The sequence below is a fragment of the Elgaria multicarinata genome, chromosome 3, assembly GCF_023053635.1.
Source record: "Elgaria multicarinata webbii isolate HBS135686 ecotype San Diego chromosome 3, rElgMul1.1.pri, whole genome shotgun sequence".
Lineage (NCBI taxonomy): Eukaryota > Metazoa > Chordata > Lepidosauria > Squamata > Anguidae > Elgaria > Elgaria multicarinata.
Window position 1 is genome coordinate 155344347 of NC_086173.1, and position 19196 is coordinate 155363542.

Sequence of the window (19196 nt, forward strand, 5' to 3'; positions counted from 1 at the left end):
GAGATCAGTCTTTATAGCTTTCTTGAATGCTAGTAGACTGTCAAGTTGACGAGTCTCCTCCGGCAGGCCGTTCCACAGTCTGGGAGCAGCAGAGGAGAAGGTCCTCTGGGTAACAGTCGTCAGCCATCTCCAGCTTCTGCACAGAACTACAATTAGGAACATAGGAAGATGCCTTACACCGAGAGCTCCATCACACCTTCTTCCCCCCCCGCCCCGCTTTGTGCCCACGGTTTCCCCCTCCGTTTCCGTAGCGAGTCAAATGCTGGGCACTTTCATGTCTGTGCGTTGTTGCGCTATTTCAGCTCATGTATCTTTTCACCTGTATCACTACTGTGCTGGTGAAATCTCCTGCCCCGCCCTCTACGTTCTCCTTCCCCCTGCAGTTAATTCTATCTATCTATCTATCTATTATACAATAGTACAGCAGCCTGAAACTGCGCAGTTACAGTAAAACAAAACACTATGCTTTCCCCTAAGATCCTATTCATAGAATCATAGAATAGCAGAGTTGGAAGTGGCCTACAAGGCCATCGAGTCCAACCCCCTGCTCAATGCAGGAATCCACATCAAAGCATCCCTGACAGATGGTTGTCCAGCTGCCTCTTGAAGGCCTCTAGTGTGGGAGAGCCCACAACGCCCCCTAGGTAACTGGATTGGCTAGTATAATATAGTATAATATAATATAATATAATATAATATAATATAGTATAGTATAGTATAGTATTATATAATATAGTATAATATAATATAAGCAATATAAGTCAAGAGAAAGTATTACAATTTGTTTTTGGAGAAGTTTGTGGTCAACGTTGGCATGGCAATGGGAAGCTGACATTGTTCTGGTCAGGAAAAGTAGACATGCCTACTCTGGAGTAAGAACCATAGAGTTGAATGGGACGGAGTCCCGGGCATGGGTGACAGCGGCCTCACTCGCTTTCTCCATAGGGTGTTTGGGTGCTCTCTCTTCCTCCCCCTTCACATATGAGCAGTTGAGTGGAAAACCAGCCCGCCCTCCTCTTTTGCGCCCTTTGACACACACGCCCCCAACAAAAACGGGATGGTCCAACATAGCGCAAGGACAGCAATACACGGGACAGAGGAGCAGCTTTATTGCGCATAGAGGGGGGGAACCGGGCTTTCCCCGTTCCACAATAACACAGACAATGGAGGGGAAGAGGCGAGATGAGTGCAGGACAGGGGTGACATCATGTGAGTACCGTGCTGCAAAAACATATATCTGGCATGGCGGGAGTGCAATAAATTGGTGGTGTGGTTGAGCTCTGTCAGACCATTGGTCCATCTAGCCTAGTATTTTTGACACTGACTGGCAAAACTCAATCCAGACAAGACTGAGATGCTGTTAGTGGGTGGTTCTTCTGACTGGATGGGGTTGCACTCTCCCTGAAGGAGCAGGTCCGTAGCTTGGGGGTTCTCCTAGAACCATCTCTGTCCCCTGAGGCTCAGGTGGCCTCGGTGGTACGGAGTGCCTTCTACCAGCTCTGTTTCGTGGCCCAGCTACGCCCCTATCTGGACAGGGATAACCTAGCTTCAGTCGTCCATGCCCTGCCCTGGTAACCTCCAAATTAGATTACTGCAACGCGGTCTACGTGGGGCTGCCTTTGGCCCCGCCTCTTCCCGACGAGGCTCGCCTGACGCCAACATTGATATCTTTTCGGCGCCAGGTTAAGACCTTTCTCTTCTCCCAGTCAGTTAACAACGTGTGCTGAGTTTGTTTGTTTCTAACTGACCCCAGAATAGTTGTTTTTACAAGGATACTGTTGTTTTTATGCTTTTTTATGTTTTTAAACTTTGTATATTTGTTTTTAATGTTTACTGTTTTAAACTTTTGTAAACCGCCCAGAGAGCTTCAGCTATGGGGCGGTATATAAATGCAATAAAATAAATAAATAAATGTGCTCTATCACACTGAGCTAAGGTCCCTTCCATTACATTTTAGTAGAACCGCAATTCCCATGGCTCCTTAGTAGAGCTACAATTTCCATGACTCCTTAGTAGGACTGCAATTCCCATGGCTCCATAGTAGAGCTACAATTCCCATGGCTCCTTAGTAGAGCTACAATTCCCATGGCTCCTTAGTAGAGCTACAATTCCCATGGCTCCTTAGTAGAGCTACAATTCCCATGGCTCCTTAGTAGAGCTACAATACCCATGGCTCCGTAGTAGAGCTACAATACCCATGGCTCCGTAGTAGAGCTACAATTCCCATGGCTCCATAGTAGAGCTACAATTCCCATGGCTCCTTAGTAGAGCTACAATTCCCATGGCTCCTTAGTAGAGCTACAATTCCCATGGCTCCTTAGTAGAGCTACAATTCCCATGGCTCCTTAGTAGAGCTACAATACCCATGGCTCCGTAGTAGAGCTACAATACCCATGGCTCCGTAGTAGAGCTACAATTCCCATGGCTCCTTAGTAGAGCTACAATTCCCATGGCTCCTTAGTAGGACTGCAATTCCCATGGCTCCATAGTAGAGCTACAATTCCCATGGCTCCTTAGTAGGACTGCAATTCCCATGGCTCCATAGTAGAGCTACAATTCCCATGGCTCCTTAGTAGAGCTACAATTCCCATGGCTCCTTAGTAGAGCTACAATTCCCATGGCTCCTTAGTAGAGCTACAATTCCCATGGCTCCGTAGTAGAGCTACAATTCCCATGGCTCCTTAGTAGAGCTACAATTCCCATGGCTCCTTAGTAGAGCTACAATTCCCATGGCTCCTTAGTAGAGCTACAATTCCCATGGCTCCTTAGTAGAGCTACAATACCCATGGCTCCTTAGTAGAGCTACAATACCCATGGCTCCTTAGTAGAGCTACAATTCCCATGGCTCCTTAGTAGAGCTACAATTCCCATGGCTCCATAGTAGAGCTACAATTCCCATGGCTCCTTAGTAGAGCTACAATTCCCATGGCTCCGTAGTAGAGCTACAGTTCCCATGGCTCCTTAGTAGAGCTACAATTCCCATGGCTCCTTAGTAGAGCTACAATTCCCATGGCTCCTTAGTAGAGTTACAATTCCCATGGCTCCTTAGTAGAGTTACAATTCCCATGGCTCCTTAGTAGAGCTACAATTCCCATGGCTCCTTAGTAGAGCTACAATTCCCATGGCTCCTTAGTAGAGCTACAATACCCATGGCTCCGTAGTAGAGCTACAGTTCCCATGGCTCCGTAGTAGAGCTACAGTTCCCATGGCTCCTTAGTAGAGTTACAATTCCCATGGCTCCTTAGTAGAGTTACAATTCCCATGGCTCCTTGGTAGAGCTACAATTCCCATGGCTCCTTAGTAGAGCTACAATTCCCATGGCTCCTTAGTAGAGCTACAATTCCCATGGCTCCTTAGTAGAGCTACAATTCCCATGGCTCCGTAGTAGAGCTACAGTTCCCATGACTCTGGCTCCCTAGTAGGACTCTTGATAGTGAAACTAACTTGCAGCTCATTCATCTCTGTAGTGTGTAGACATGTCTACTTGTGGAGGTTGTGGGTTCTCCATCTCTGGAGGTTTTTAAGAAGAGGCTGGACAGCCACCTCTCATGGATGGTTTAATTGGTTTTCCTGCACACAGCATGGGGTTGGACTAGATGATCCTTGTGGTCCCTTCCAACTCCAGAATTCTATGATTCTGTGTCCTGATAAATAATTCTCTGGTAGCACCACTCAAAGCGAAGGCGTTTTAAAGCATGAGGAGATCGTTTACTAGCCTTCTGATCCCCAAAGGAAAAAGAGGACAAGCACTCCACCAGCCCAGGAAGTTGGCTTGGCTTGTTAAACTGCTCACCTGTGACGGCATCAGCAGAGATGGGTCCAAGATGCCGGGACCCAGAGATGCCGTAGAGATTGAATCTGTATCTTTGGGAAGGAGCCAAGTTGGGAATGGTGGCTTCACGGGAATCTCGGTCCGTGGGCAGGGATTGATGGTGGCCCTCTGGGTCTTGGTACTGGAGCAAGAAGGAGTCGAAGGTGCCTGTGGGAACGCTCCAGGTGAGACGGACAGAGTTGCTGGTAGCATCTACGATGGAGAGGTCACCGAGGACAGGCTCAGGGATGGGCTCTGCCTCCCGTGATGCTGCGGTGGAGATGGAAAACAAAAGTTAACCAGCAGCCCTTGATAATCCTCGGAATAATAATAATAATAATAATAATAATAATAATAATAATAATAATAATGTATTTCTTATCCGCCTCTCCGTTTGGATCGAGGCAGGGAATAACAATAAATATAAAATACATAAAACTGAATTAAAAACATAGTATACATTATTAAAACATCCTAAAAAAATATCCTAAAATTCCCCTGGATAGGCCTGCCGGAATAGATCAGTCTTTATACTTTCTTGAATGCTAGTAGACTGTCAAGTTGACGAGTCTCTTCCGGCAGGCCATTGCACAGTCTGGGAACAGCAGAAGAGAAGGTCCTCTGGGTAATACTTGTCAGCCTAATTTTGGCAGACTGAAGTAGATTCTTCCCAGAGGACCTGCGTGTGTGGGGCGGATTGTGCGGGAGAAGGCGATCCCGCAGGTAACCTGGACCCAAACCATGTAGGGCTTCAAAGGTGATGACCGACACTTTATACTTCGCCTGGAAACTAATTGGCAGCCAGTGAAGAGATTTTAAAACTGGTGTAATGTGGTCCCCCCTACGTGTACCAGTCACTGTCAGGAATAGGCCTTGCACCTAGTGATTAGATTTATTAGGAAATGGTTTGAGAATGTCAGAAGTTCTCTGCAAGCTTATCTCTATAAGCAGTTCCCATGGGAGTAGCTGGTTCATTCCTTTGCTTCGGCCTTGAAGCAGCTGGTTCTCTGGGAACTTCAGAGTGTTTTCAAAGTCCCAAGCGGAGATGGAATCCGAAGCAGGAGGGAGGTCGGGCATTGCGTCAAGAGATGAAACCTAGCAAAGCTTTTTCAGCTTGGCACCAGCATATAAGGCCTGTTCAAAGCCACTTGACAGACAGGTCCTCTGACCTGTAAACCATGAGCACATGCCAAGAGGGCGGGATGTTACAACCCACTTCAAAGAGCGGCCCCCACCTTTTCCAAAACACTCTGAAGTTCCCAGGGAACCAGCCGCTTCAAGGCCGAGGCAAAGGAGTGAACCAGCTACTCCCATGGGAACTGCTTACAGAGATAAGCTTGCAGAGAACTTCTGACATTCTCAAACCATTTCCTAATAAATCTAACTACTAGGTACAAGGCTTATACCTGACAGTTACCAACCTGGCTGCCATATTTTGAACTAGTTGAAGTTTCCGGACTAGGCACAAAAGGCGTCCTACGTAGAGCACGTTGCAGAAGTCTTGAACCTGACGTCAGGGCCCGGCATCAATAGGGTGGCCATATGAAAAGGAGGACAGGGCTCCTGTATCTTTAACAGTTGCATAGAAAAGAAGAATTTCAGCAGGTGTCATTTGTATATATGGAGAACCTGGTGAAATTCCCTCTTCATCACCACAGTTAAAGCTGCAGGAGCTATACTAGAGTGACCAGATTTAAAAGAGGGCAGGGCACCAGCAGCTTTCACTGTTGTGATGAAGAGGAAATTTCACCAGGTTCCCCATATGTACAAATGGAAAGGAAGGAAAGGAACCTCTCGTGCAAGCACTGAGTCATTACTGACTCTTGGAGGGATGCCAGCTTTTGTTGACGTTTTCTTGGCAGGCCTTATAGCGGGGTGGTTTGCCGTTGCCTTCCCCGGCCATTATTACCTTTCCTCCAGCTAGCTGGGTACTCATTTTACCGACCTTGGGAGGATGGAAGGCTGAGTCGACCCAAGCCGGCTGCCTGAAACCAGCTTCCGCTGGGATCGAACTCAGGCCGTGGGGAGAGTTTCGGCTGCAGAAACTGCTGCTTTACCGCTCTGCGCCACACGAGGCTCAATACATATACAAATGACACCTGCTGAAATTCCCTTTTCAATACAACTGTTAAAGATACAGGAGCCCTGTCCTCCTTTTCATATGGTCACCCTAGGCATCAATGGCTGGGCTCTTGGTGAGGGCCTACATCTACCATTGTTGTGCTACCACTTGCTTGCTTGACAGGCAGAGAGCCAGCGAGCAAGTAGGCCGTGGCATCTGCTGCTCCTTCTTCTCATCACCACCGTTGTCAGGTCCAGAGCGAGAGGCAGGGGAACAAGCAGGTTGCCATGGTGAAGAGGAGGGTGTTCTTTCCAGGGGGAACCCTGCTGGGATGTGGGCCCTTCGGAGATGCCCAGCCATGCCTGCTTTTGACTCTGGCCCTGCTGAGGACCAGCAGAGCCGGCATGGGAACCTAGCACACAATCTGCTCACTCCCATGTGATAAATATTATATTACAGGAAACGTGACGTTGTTTCCGCTGACCTGTGGTGACGTCGGTAGTGGCAGGGCCGAGGCGTTTGCGATTGGCGATGCCGTAGAGATTGAACCTATATCTGCGGGAGGGAGCCAGGCTAGGGATGGTGACTTCACGGGTGTCCCCTTCCATGGGCAACACTTGGGGCCTGCCCTCGGCATCCTTGTACTGGATCAGAAACGAATCAAAGCTCCCAGAAGGGACACTCCAGGACAAACGGACAGTGTCGCTGGTGATGTCGGAGGCGGAGAGTTCTCCCAAATTGGGCGGTGCCGTTAGCTCCTTGTCTGGCTTTTCAGGCGCCCCGGAGGCTAAAACAGAAAGCAAAAAAAGAAGAAGAAGGAAGCGGAAGAAGAAATTAGGGAGTTGTGGTGTGGGATAGCTGGTGCGGTGCAGAGGTAAGCACAGGAGTCGTAGAACTAAGGCCTGCGGGACAAAACCAACGCTCCTGGGATCCTAATCATTTTATTTATTTATTTGAAACATTTGTATCCCGCCCTGAGCTTGATCACACCAGCGTTATACTGTGCAATCACTGCGAATTGCGTGCAAAGGACTCTGAAGTTTTCCAGCTTATAATCTGCTTTTATTGTGAAGAACTCTGGAGTTTTCCAGTTTATAATCTGCTTTGACTGTGAAGTACTCCCATGAATCCTGCTTTAATAAAGTCAAAATACTCGACCTATTTTGCTACTAATTTTGGAGCAAATCATTCGTTGTTTTCCGAGTGGCCACTGGGGGCGCAAGAGCAGGATTTGATATGTTTAAAGAAAAATTAAACAAATGCTTACATCTGTGTAAGTTTTAAAGATAAAGACATCGAAATTGGCACAGTAATAGATATTAAGGAGAGCTTTAAGCATACCAAATTTGAATTGGATTGGATCATCCGTTGATTTTTTATGATTTTTTTTTACATTCCCCCCCTTAAACCCTTTTCCTGGTATGCAAAGGATCTTAAGAGCGCTGCTGCCCGGGGTGTGATTTAGCTAGCAACAACAACAATGGCAGCTTAGCGCTGTAGGGGATAATTCGAGGGAAACAGGTACGTGGGATGAAGCGACCTACATCACTAGGATCTCATGCCCTCGGATGCTTTCCTTTCCCTTGGCCCCGCCTCCTTTCTGCCAACCACCAGTCATTGGGTGGTTTCCCAGGTTTTGCATATTTCCCCCTCCTTCTGAAAAGCCTTTCCTAAGGCTTAGTTACTGGCAGTAAGAATTGCTCCATGCTGAAATATGCTGGTATTTTTCTTTTGCTTTTTAAGTATTTTGGTCCAGCCCTTCCGACTTTGGGCCCATCCACTCCAAAATCGAATCCCCACCACCATCTCAAACTCATTTCAACCCCAAAAGTATGCCAACATTTCTGGGGGAGGTCTATATGGCTTCTTTACCCTGACCTAAATGCGCAGATTCACGTTTCAGGACACATGACGCAGCCACCCATTCGCCGCACCGCGACTTTTGGATCAACCTTTGAGTTTGCACCGCGTTGTAGTTATGTGTCCTTGGGGGGAGTTAAATCGCATTTTGAAATGTGGGCGTAACTTTGAGGGCAGGACCATGTGATTGGGCGATTTCCTGCCTTCCCACCTATAGTGTCCTCTGGCTGCCTCGTTCCTTCCCGCCGTTTTCAGGTTGAATGATATGAATCTGCGGAGGTCCGCAGAGAGAGCTTTTAAAATTAAAACAAAGAGGGCAGCGAGAGGGAGGAGATGTGTTCAGTCCCTCGCTCGCATCCTCATCTGCGGCCTCGTTCCTTTCTCCACTCAGTTTTCCTCCTGTATGGGGAACGGGCAGAGAGAGCTTTTAAAATTAAAACAAAGAGGGCAGCGATAGGGAGGAGATGTGTTCAGTCCCTCGCTCACATCCTCGTCTGCTGCCTCGTTCCTTTCTCCACTCAGTTTTCCTTCTATATGGGGAACAGGCAGAGAGAGCTTTTAAAATTAAAACAAAGAGGGCAGCGAGAGGGAGGAGATGTGTTCAGTCCCTCGCTCGCATCCTCTTCTGCTGCCTCGTTCCTTTCTCCACTCAGTTTTCCTTCTATATGGGGAACGGGAAGAGAGAGCTTTTAAAATAAAAACAAAGAGGGCAGCGAGAGGGAGGAGATGTGTTCAGTCCCTCGCTCGCATCCTCGTCTGCTGCCTCGTTCCTTTCTCCACTCAGTTTTCCTCCTATATGGGGAACGGGCAGAAAGAGCTTTTAAAATTAAAACAAAGAGGGGGGAATGGGCAGCAAGAGAGAGGAGACGTGTTCAGCCCCCCCGCCCCGTCGCATCCTCTTTTGCCTCATTCCTTTACCCCCTCGGTTTTCCTCTTATACGAATCTGTGGAGCCCCACAGATAAAGCGTTAGTGTTCCATAGCTTCGGACGTGCGCATTAATAACTGCTGCAGTGTGACGCTCTTTGCCTGGTTTCCATTGCTCACCTGTGACCGTCTCCGTGGAAACAGGGCCAAGACGCTTGCGGCCTACGAGTCCGTAAAGATTGAACTTGTATTTTCGGGAAGGTACCAGGTTAGAGATCGTGGCTTCCCGGGAGTCCCGGTCCACAGGCAGTGCCTTTGGTTTGCCCTCAGCATCTTTATATTGGATCAAAAAGGAGTCAAAGGCTCCGGTGGGGACATCCCAGGAGAGGCGGGCAGACTTGTCTGTCACTTCCAAGATGGAGATCTGTCCTAGGCTGGGCTTCTCTGCTTCTGCTGCTGGAGCTAAAAATGGACAAAAGGAGGCGAGGATGATGGCTGTTAAAAAATTTAGGAAGGAGAGAAGTAAACTAATGGAGGAAATACCAGATTTCCCCCCCCTGAGTTCTTGTTTGTTCCGGGTGCTAGGGTGGGGGGGGGAAAGTGGCTTAGGTAGGATGACCAACTGTCAGAGATGGCCAACTAGCAGCCCATGAGCAACATCTGGCTCCTAACTCATGTCATGGAGGGGCTGCTTCTCATTGGGCAGCAGGGGCCCGATAGTAGAAAATGCCAAAATGGGAGGGCTCTGGGAGGGGCCGCTGTCAACTGGGTGACAAAAGATCTCCCAAGCAGTGGAAGCTGGTGGCTCTGATTTCAGTGGGGCTGTGAATCCACTCTAGGGCCGGATCTACACTAGTCTTATAACGTTGCTAGTGTCTCTTTCTAACGTGGTTCTCTGTATCGGTCCTCTGTAGCTGTAACGTTACCGCAGGGCACATTGTTGTTCTCCCTCCCTCTTCTCTGAGAGCTGCTGGGTTTGCTCCGCCCACTGCCTGCCTCATTCCTAGCCAGGAGTGCAGGGCAAGTCATAAACACACACAAACCTCCTCCCAAAACATCTTAATGCAGGTCCCAGGGAATAGCCTGAGTGCATAGGAGCCAGCCACTTTGCTGAAGCTAAGCAGGGTTGGGTCTGGTCAGGGTTGGGATGGGAGACCAAATTGAAAAGTTTTAGCAACAGCCCCATTTAAGCCCTGCTGGTCATAAGTTTTGGACTTTGGACCCTTGTTAATTTTCCTGCACGGAGCTACAGCGATCCTTTGAGCACTCCTCAGCTCCTTTGCAAAGAGGGGGGAAATGTTAAAAAAAAAAATCATAAAAAATCAACCGATGACCCAATTTGATTCAAATTTTAAGGCAGGATGCATGGGAGTACTTCACAATCAAAGCAGATTCTAAGGTGGAAAACTTCTGAGTCCTTTGCATGCAATTGTCAGTGATTGCACAGTATAACGCTGGTGTGATTTATCTGCTGTAGCAGATAAGATAGCAAACGGGGCGAAGGAAGGAGAACAGGAAGTGGGCGGAGCAAACCCAGCAGCTCTGATACCGGTAGAAGGAGGCACATGAATCTGTAGCCACGCTGGAACTAAGAAACAGAACCTGTAAGTACGACTCATTTACAGTGTTGGAGACCCAGGGTCACGTGACGCTATGTGTCACAGTAACCCATTCAAAACATTAGAATAACACCAGTGTAGATTCCCACTAGGTTTCAGCCAGAACCAGCCAGAACGCTAAAGAAGCTCTCCAAGGTGCCGAACCCTCACCCTCCCACCACTCTTTCCACTGCTCCCAGGTTCTTCAAGCTTTTGCAGGGAGGGGAGGCACACTCTCCTGCTTGGGATGGTGGAGGAAAAGGAGGGAACCTCGTTATACTGGTCTGAAAGCAACTTGGCTGGGGAGAATGGGAAGAAAACCATCGTTGGACTAAACCAGCTTTGTAATTAAACTTACAAAAGTTACTAGTCTTGCGTTGCGTTGCTGGTTTCGGATCAAGTGGGATACAAAAACTAAACACAGCTGAACTAGCCACGCACGCTCGGTTTACATCAGTAGCCAACCTGATGCCACACAGAAGCCCAGGAAGGAGAATGACGGAGGCAGCCATCTCCAAGAGCAGGCGTGTTGAACCTCTATCAGCCTGAGGGCCGAATTCCATGTTGGAGGAGCTCTCGGGGGCCGCGCACCAGTCATGGGGAAGCCAAAGGCAAAAGGAGGCAGGGGCAGCATATTTTAGCTTCAAACCCTTCCTGCCAGTAACTAAGCCTTAGGACAGGCATTTCTCCCTTTTGGAACGTGCAAAACAAAAATGCAACAAAAATTGGGGGGGGGGGAAACACCCAACGATTGGTGGTTCAGGAAAAGGGAGGTGGGGTCACAGGAAGCGGGTGGCACCCTGCAGAACCCTGGCAGGCCAGATGTGGCCCACAGGGTTGAGGTTCCGCACCCCCGGCCTAGAAGGACAATTGCTGACCTGTCTCAGCTTGGGTGGAAATGGGGCCTAGGCGCTCCTGCCTGAGACGCCGTAGAGGTTGATGTGGTATCTGTGAAAGGGAATAGCTAGGGTGACCATATGAAAAGGAGGACAGGGCTCCTGTATCTTTTAACAGTTGTATTGAAAAGAAAATTCCAGCAGGTGTCATTTGTATATATGGAGAACCTGGGGGAATTTCCTCTTCATCACAACAGTTAAAGCTGCAGGTGCCCTGCCCAAGGGGTGGAACCTGGAGTTGTGTGTGGCACAAAGAACACCAGCGCTCAGGAGATAAGTGATTTTACATTGTTATAAGAATTGCCTTAGTGAAGGACTGGATTTAGTCCAAAACACATCAGCAATAATTAATCCCTTCATAGAATCATAGAACAGCAGAGTTGGAAGGGGCCTACAAGGCCATCGAGCCCAACCCCCTGCTCAGTGCAGGAATCCACTCTAAAGTGGATTCAGGCACACAACTCCTGGTTCCACCCCTTGCCTTTGGCTTTTTTTGCTCATCTGTGAGAGGGAACCAGGTCATGGAGGTGGAGAGAGCACAGGTTCCCTTCGACAGGGCTTGGGCCTTGCCCTGAGCATCTTGGTAATGGACGATAAAGGATTCAAAGTTCCCAGCCTCAATAGTCCAGGAGAGTTTAAGAGAATTTGGCTTGGCGTTACCAGCTGTCAGCACCCCCAGCCTGAGCAGTGGGGTGGAACAGAGAGGACCGAGGAGTGAAGGAGCACCCCCAGGGAATGGGGAGTGACCAGATTGGGACCCTCGCCTGAAGCTCTGCACTCTTGCCTTATTGCCTGTCCCCTGAGCATTTGGTAATAACCACCACCCTCACATAATCCTGGGAAATGACACTGAACTGGTAGGTCGTTCACACTGGAGCACAGGAAAAAAGCGACTAAAAGCCCAAAATATCGATCTGGAAGAAACGTGGGATTACGTGAGTCAGAAAACGTCCTGAGTTGCGACAACAATATAAGTATTCTGAAAACTTTGCTCCAAAATCAGCTGAAATCTTTGTTTCCAAAATCAGCTACAGAAGAGCTGGGGGGGGGGGGGCGTGGAGAAAGGAAGGATAAAAGAAAGAAAGGTAACCCATGATGTCTGGGTGAATTCAGCGAGCCCAGCAAGGTACCTGTAGATGTCTTTGCTGTTAGTGGAGCGTCGTAGACCCCGTCCGGTTTCTGCCCATGTAGCTGCAGCTCATACTCAGTACTGGGACTCAAACCCATCACGTTGACGCTTCTCTCTGTGCCTGGTACTCTGACTTCTCCCAGAGGCGCGCTGGATTTGGGGTCCTTGTACTGAAGGGAAAAGCTGTGGAAGGAACTGGGCGGGGCTGACCAGGCCACGCGGAGACTGGTGGGAGAGACGTCGGTCACCGTTAGGTCCTTCAGCAGAACTCCAGGGCTTGGGGCGGGAGTAGGGGCGGTTCGGGTCTTGGCAGTTGTAGGTGAAGCTGGAGCTGAAGGAAGACAGGTGGAGGGTGAGAGAACCCCTTCAGGAAGTTTCAGCCCCTTCCTCACCAATTCTAATGAAGCCAGCATACCTCTCCACTCCCATATGTACCTGCCCGGACCCTAAGGTCATCCTCAGGGGTCCTTCTCCGTGAGCCCCTGCCAAAGGAAGTGAGGCAGGTGGCTACCAGGAGGAGGGCCTTCTCTGCTGAGGCACCCCGGCTGTGGAATGAGCTCCCTAAGGAGGTTCACCTGGCATCCACACTATATTCTTTCAGACGCCAGGTGAAGACCTTTTTATTCCCTCAGCATTTTAACAGTCTATACATTCAATTAGAACCTGGCTGTTTTAAATTTGTAGTTTAAATTTATATTTCTGCACCGCTGCTGATTTTATCCTGGTTGTGCTTTTTATATTGAACTTTGTATCATGTTTTTATACTGTTTGTTTTATACTTCGAATGGTTTTAATTGTTGTGAGCTGCCCAGGGAGCTTCGGCTATTGGGCAGTATAAAAATGCAATAAATAAATAAATAAATAAAAGATTTTGAAAGGGGGGGGCAGAAGGTTCTTTGACCACTGTTATCCACTCTGTGGAGGGGCTGCCCTTGAAGGCTATCAGAATGGTTCAGCTAGTGAAGGTGGGATGTGGAAGTTCACATTCTTAAGGACGTGGATCAGTGACCGCACATCTCAACAGCTCTCCAGCCTCAGCACTAGAGATGCAATGAAATTTCACACCAATTTCAGATTTGGCAAAACTTCAATCTTTAATTTTTTGACTGCTTTCAAATGTCACTTTAAAAAAAAGCCTAACATTAATCATCATCGTCGTCATCATCATCATCATCAAGGTGTTAATGCTAGCATTGAAATGCTCATTTTATTGGCCACAGATGTGTTCCACCCTTATGTCATGGTGTGTGTATGTGTGAATGTGTATGTGGAGTTATTCCAAATTATCTTCCTGGCTTCTGCATCTATATTGCTTCAAGCTGGATTGTGATGGATCTCTTTCAAGAATCTATGCAACTTGGCTTCCCATCAATATCATCATCCAGAAAAGTCCTGCTAAGGAACCAAAGCATCTATAGCTATAGCTAAAAACATACAGGTTTTTTTTTTTAAAAAAATGCAAATACAACAAGTTGAGTTATTAAAATGGTAATCAAGATGCAAAATTTAGTGATTTTGCACTTTGCATTTTCTAAAATTCCTGAATCTGTCAGGATCCGTAGGGAATGTCGGTGGGTGGTGGGAATAATTAGCATGTAGGTTAGAGGCAGCATCAAATATTTGCCCATAAATATTCTGAAAGCGAAGAAGAAACTTTCAGGGGCCTCCAAAACTGCGTGGGCGTTGATTTGAACCCTGTTTATTTTCAACTGGAAGCAGCTTCATTGCTATCTTTCTTTTCTAAACTGAGCCTTTCTCCTGGGAATAGTGGGATGTTTTTACAAAGCCAATTTAGGAGGGCCAGGATCTCTTCTTGATCCGTCCGGAGTGCAGGACACAGAATAATGGGCTCAAGTTAAAGGAAGCCTGATTCCAGCTGGACATCAGGAAAAACGTCCTGACTGTTAGAACAGTACGACAATGGAGCCAGTTACCTAGGGAGGTTGTGGGCTCTCCCTCACCAGAGGCCTTCAAGAGGCAGCTGGACAACCATCTGTCAGGGATGCTTTAGGGTGGGTTCCTGTACTGAGCAGAGGGTTGGACTCGATGGCCTTGTAGGCCCCTTCCAACTCTACTATTCTATGATTCTATATACCAAGGGAGGGGAGGATCTCACGATATGCTGATCGCGAGATCCTCCCCCTCAGTCCACACGCGGTGCGAGACGTCCCAGGAGGAAGGAGGATGTTGCGGCTGCCATTTTTGTTGTTGTTGTTGTTGTTATCGAAGATGAGTGCATCAGCGCTCCAACAATAAGGTAATTTTTTTAAAAAAAATAATAATTCGGCCCCACCCCACCCCAAATGGGCATGGAGCGCCTGAGAAGCTCCTTGCCCCATGCCCAGTTCTCGGCACCTCGCGTTTACTCGCGAGGAGCTGGGACGAAACTTGGGATGGCCGCCCACACCTCCTGTGGTCTTGGGAAAAACTGGGCTAAAAGCCATCCAGGTAATCCTGGGGAAATGGAGGGATCATCCCTCCTGCCCCTGGGATCCCCTGTGCATCATGTGGATGCACAGGGATGATCCCGGGAAGATCCCCGGGATAAGCCCTCATCTAGACATGCCCTTAGAGCGAGGGCAGTGCTTCCTAAATCACAGTGCCTTTGTTCTGAACATATGTACACAGTGGCAATCTTTCAACGCCCCCCCTCTCAATTAACAAAGGGGGGACTTTTTGCAGCAGGTGAAAGTCTTTGCACAAAACTGCCCCTTCTCCCATTTTCATCTAGCCCTAATATGAACACACTTTGCAAGGGACAGTGCGATCACTTGTACAGTTAAGTTCAATTGAGAGGTAGGCTGCACAAATCTGTATCAGTGCTAACCCTCCTCCCAGAAGAGAAAAAATAAAGAATTTCCTATACATCCCCCCCCCACACACACACACTCCAGGCACTGAGAGCAACTCCTTAAGAAAAAAAATACAACCCCACATATATCCCCAGTTAGGTTCAAGCTGGGTGTTTAGAACAGGGGTTCAGAACCTCAGGTTTTTGGAGAAGGGGAAAATCTGGCCCTCTGGAGATCTGAATCTGCCTTCTGGTGTTCCCCAGAAGGCCCCTCCTTTCCCTGGTCCAACCCTCTTTCCTAGGGTGGCCATATGAAAAAGAGGACCGGGCTCCTGTATCTTTAACAGTTGTATTGAAAAGGGAATTCCAGAAGGGGTCATTTGTAGGCCTGCAGCACCCGGTGAAATTCCCTCTTCATCACAACAGTTAAAGCTGCAGGAGCCCTGCCCTCTTGACCAGATACAAAAGTGGGCATGGCTCCTGTAGCTTTAACTTTTGGGATGAAGTGGGAACTTCATTAGGTGCCGCAGGCATACAAATGACACCTGCTGAAATTCCCTTTTTCTATACAACTGTTAAAGATGCGGGAGCCCGGTCCTCCTTTCCATAGGGTCACCCTACCTTCCTCCACCAGTCATTTGGAGGTTTCCCAAAGGTTAAAAAGGCCTTGTTACTGGCAGAAAGATCTTTAGGCAAAACTATGCAAGTATTTGGGGCTTTGGGTCCTGCCCCTTCTGCCTTTAACCCCGCCCACTACTGGAATGCGGCCCCCGAGAGTTTCTCTGAAATGGAATCCGGCCCTTGGGCTGAAGAGGTTCTGCACCCCTGACTTAGAGGCTGAGGCGTGGACGGTGGTAGCAGCAGCTGAGTGATGGTTTTATGACAGAAGCCGACATTGCTGCAAAAGAAACTGTGGAAAAAGAAATCTCTTGGCCATACAGAAGCAACACGGAGGCAAGAGTTGGGAGCACGGCTTTGCCTAGAAGAAGAAGAACAACAACAGGGCAGTTAAACACAAAGGCGTCCAGATACTCTTGACCAGAGTCAGCACACGACTGCAGCTAAAAAGGAGTGGGGGAATAATAAGATCACGTGACACAAAAGAATTAGCAGCAGACGACATTTCACAGAAATTTAAAAAGTTAGGGCTATTTCAAAATCCAAATGTGAAAATTTCAAAATCTTAGTTTTGAGGGCCACTTTTGGGAGAAAACACAAACTTTGGCTCTTGCTAGTAAAAGTTTACGGCATGGTGTTAAATGTTTTACTGAACAGTGTTAAGCGTATCGAGAACACTGGACTTAAAGACGATTTATTGTGTATAGAATCACTTGCAGTATACCACACAGGGGTTCTCATTACAGGGTGCTCTGGGGCCAATCTTTTAACCTAACCTGCCTCAGACTCTTGTGAGGATAAAAACGAAGGGTTAAAAGGCAGAATTAACATCTAATAAATATATACATTGGGACCATTCAGAAGACACCTTAAATCATGGCTTTAACTCTGGTGGTTAAGCCAGAAATTATTATTATTATTTATTTATATAGCACCATCAATGTACATGGTGCTGTACAGAGTAAAACAGTAAAACAGTAAATAGCAAGACCCTGCCGCCTTAAACCACAGCTTTAACCTTGGCGAATAAGGCCCTTTTGCTTTATTGCCGGCCCTACCATTGGTGAACAAATTCACAGAAGAATCTGCCTTGAGATCGGGGCCGGCCCTACCATTGGTGAACAAATTCATAGAAGAATCTGCCTTGAGATCGGGGCCGGTCCTACCACTGGTGAACAAATTCATAGAAGAATCTGCCTTGAGATCGGGGCCGGCCCTACCACTGGTGAACAAATTCATAGAAGAATCTGCCTTGAGATCGGGGCCGGCCCTACCATTGGTGAACAAATTCATAGAAGAATCTGCCTTGAGATCGGGGCCGGCCCTACCATTGGTGAACAAATTCACAGAAGAATCTGCCTTGAGATCGGGGCCGGCCCTACCATTGGTGAACAAATTCATAGAAGAATCTGCCTTGAGATCGGGGCCGGTCCTACCACTGGTGAACAAATTCATAGAAGAATCTGCCTTGAGATCGGGGCCGGCCCTACCATTGGTGAACAAATCCATAGAAGAATCTGCCTTGAGATCGGGGCCGGCCCTACCATTGGTGAACAAATTCGTAGAAGAATCTGCCTTGAGATCGGGCCCGGCCCTACCATTGGTGAACAAATTCATAGAAGAATCTACCTTGAAATTGTGGCCGGCCCTACCATAGGTGAACAAATCCATAGGAGAACGTGCTTTGAATCCTGGCTGGCCCTACCACTGATGAATAAGTGAATAAGAGAATGTGCTTTGAGATTAGGTCTGGCTCTATTGTTAGGCAGTGAGGGGGTTTCCTCAGGCGGCGGATCCTGGGGTGGGGGATACGGAGTGGTGGTGAGGTTTTGGAGGACAAAGCCATGTGACCTGTGTCTTGAACTCTATAAGCTAGCCTGATGCCCTCAGGTGTGGCAGACGCTACTGTCCTGTCACCAGTGTTGAAGTAAGATTCAACTGCCAGGTCAGTCAGCTCCAGTTCACCAAATGGGGGTGTGGGGAGGCCGTCTTGTCCACCACCAGTAGCCAAATGTCTTGCGCCAGGCCTGTTTGAGAATCTCAACCCAACCCACAGTAATTCAGCACATCTGTAGTAAATGTTCGAACGAACTTGGGACGACACAGAAAGGGGCTGAAGGCAGACACATTGGCTGCAGGAAGCGGCGTCAACGGACTTGGGACAGACGGAACAAACTTTGGAGCAGCACGTGATTGCATCATTTGGCTGGAGAAGGAAGAAAGAAATAATAAGCTGGAAGGTACTGCGACATCGACGTAAGGACAATACAGGTGAGGAACACAACAAAGTGTTTTGTTTTTTTAAAAAAAGAAGAAGATAATTAGCAGGCTGGCATCTGAGCGACTTTCTGGAGAATGTGAAAGCAACACGGGATTAAATATTCAGCCATGTGTGGCTGCCACAGAAGCCCAACGTGCCGACAAGACGGGTGAGGCGTGTTATGGTACTGTTACACAGGCAAAAGAAGACAGTGAACCACCCTGGAAGATGGGCCTGGTACCTGTGGCAGTTATAAAGGAATAGGACTTAGAGGATTTCCCTTTCACGACACCGTGGATCTCCATGTGGTAGGTTGTACCAGGAGCCAGTCCGGTGATAGACACTGAGGAAGCATCTCCAGGCACCACTAACTCCCCTTCTTCTCCGTTCCCCATGTTTTGGTAGCGGATCACCACATTGTCCGAGACCCCTCTCACGCCATCCAAGGACACCTCAAGGCCATCTGGGAAGCTGGCCACCACCGCTGGTTTGACATGCTCTGGACGGAGGTATCCGTCTGAGTAGACGCTCTCGGCTCCCCCGATTGGGAACGAATGATTCGTCTCTTGAATAAGGCGTTCCTCGACCCTCTCTTGGATCTCCTTCGGCTTCCGGTGGATTAGGTAGATGTATATGTCCCAGGCCACGCTCTCTACGGTTCGATCGCCCTGGAGAGGGAAATTGGTGGCACGGAGGTAGCTCTCCAAGCGCTCAAGGAGAGTCCCCTTGTACGGGGAGAGCTTGGCTGAGATGTTCTGCGTCATTTTCTTCAGGAAGAGCTCCTTGGCCGACAAGGTGGATGGGGTGCGGCTTGGGTGTGGCTTGGCACCTGGCTTCTTGTCTTCAGGCCCAGAGGACGGGGCGAAGGGGGCGGTGCCTGGCTTCCTGGATTCAGACCCAGAGGACGGGGCGACGGGGGCGGTGCCTGGCTTCCTGGATTCAGGCCCAGAGGACGGTACAACAGGGACGGTGCCTGGCTTCCTAGCTGCAGGCCTTCGATGGGAAGAGGGGGACGGTGTTGAGTAGTGGCGGACTGGTTGGTTCGGATCAGGTGCTGGTGGGATCAAAAATGGAGGCGGTTACATCAAAGGACTGGATGGAAATGAGTAGCAGAGGCAGGAGACATAGAGAGCGGTACCAACTGGAGATACAGGAAGCGGTACCAACTTCCCAGTTTCCCCATCCTCTCCAAACAGTCCTGTACTGGAGTTGTCACCTCACCAACAGGAGCAACCTTGCTCTGTTGTGCCAGCCTTGGGTTTTCTCATCAGCTGTAATAAAAGAGATGGGTTTAGTCTCTTGGCC

The 19196-nt window shown here is 48.5% G+C and overlaps 1 protein-coding gene across 1 annotated transcript in view; it reads right to left on the bottom strand.

The window, feature by feature from the left end:
• Positions 1–19196, bottom strand: part of TNXB (tenascin XB) — a 170508-nt gene that overhangs the window by 101884 nt on the left and 49428 nt on the right. Inside the window, exons 7-11 of the mRNA XM_063122680.1 lie at positions 18133–18945; positions 12224–12553; positions 8780–9061; positions 6358–6660; positions 3794–4081 (exon numbers count right to left, since the gene is read on the bottom strand). Coding sequence (XP_062978750.1) covers positions 3794–4081; positions 6358–6660; positions 8780–9061; positions 12224–12553; positions 18133–18945 — 2016 coding nt within the window. The remainder of the gene's footprint in view (positions 1–3793; positions 4082–6357; positions 6661–8779; positions 9062–12223; positions 12554–18132; positions 18946–19196) is intronic.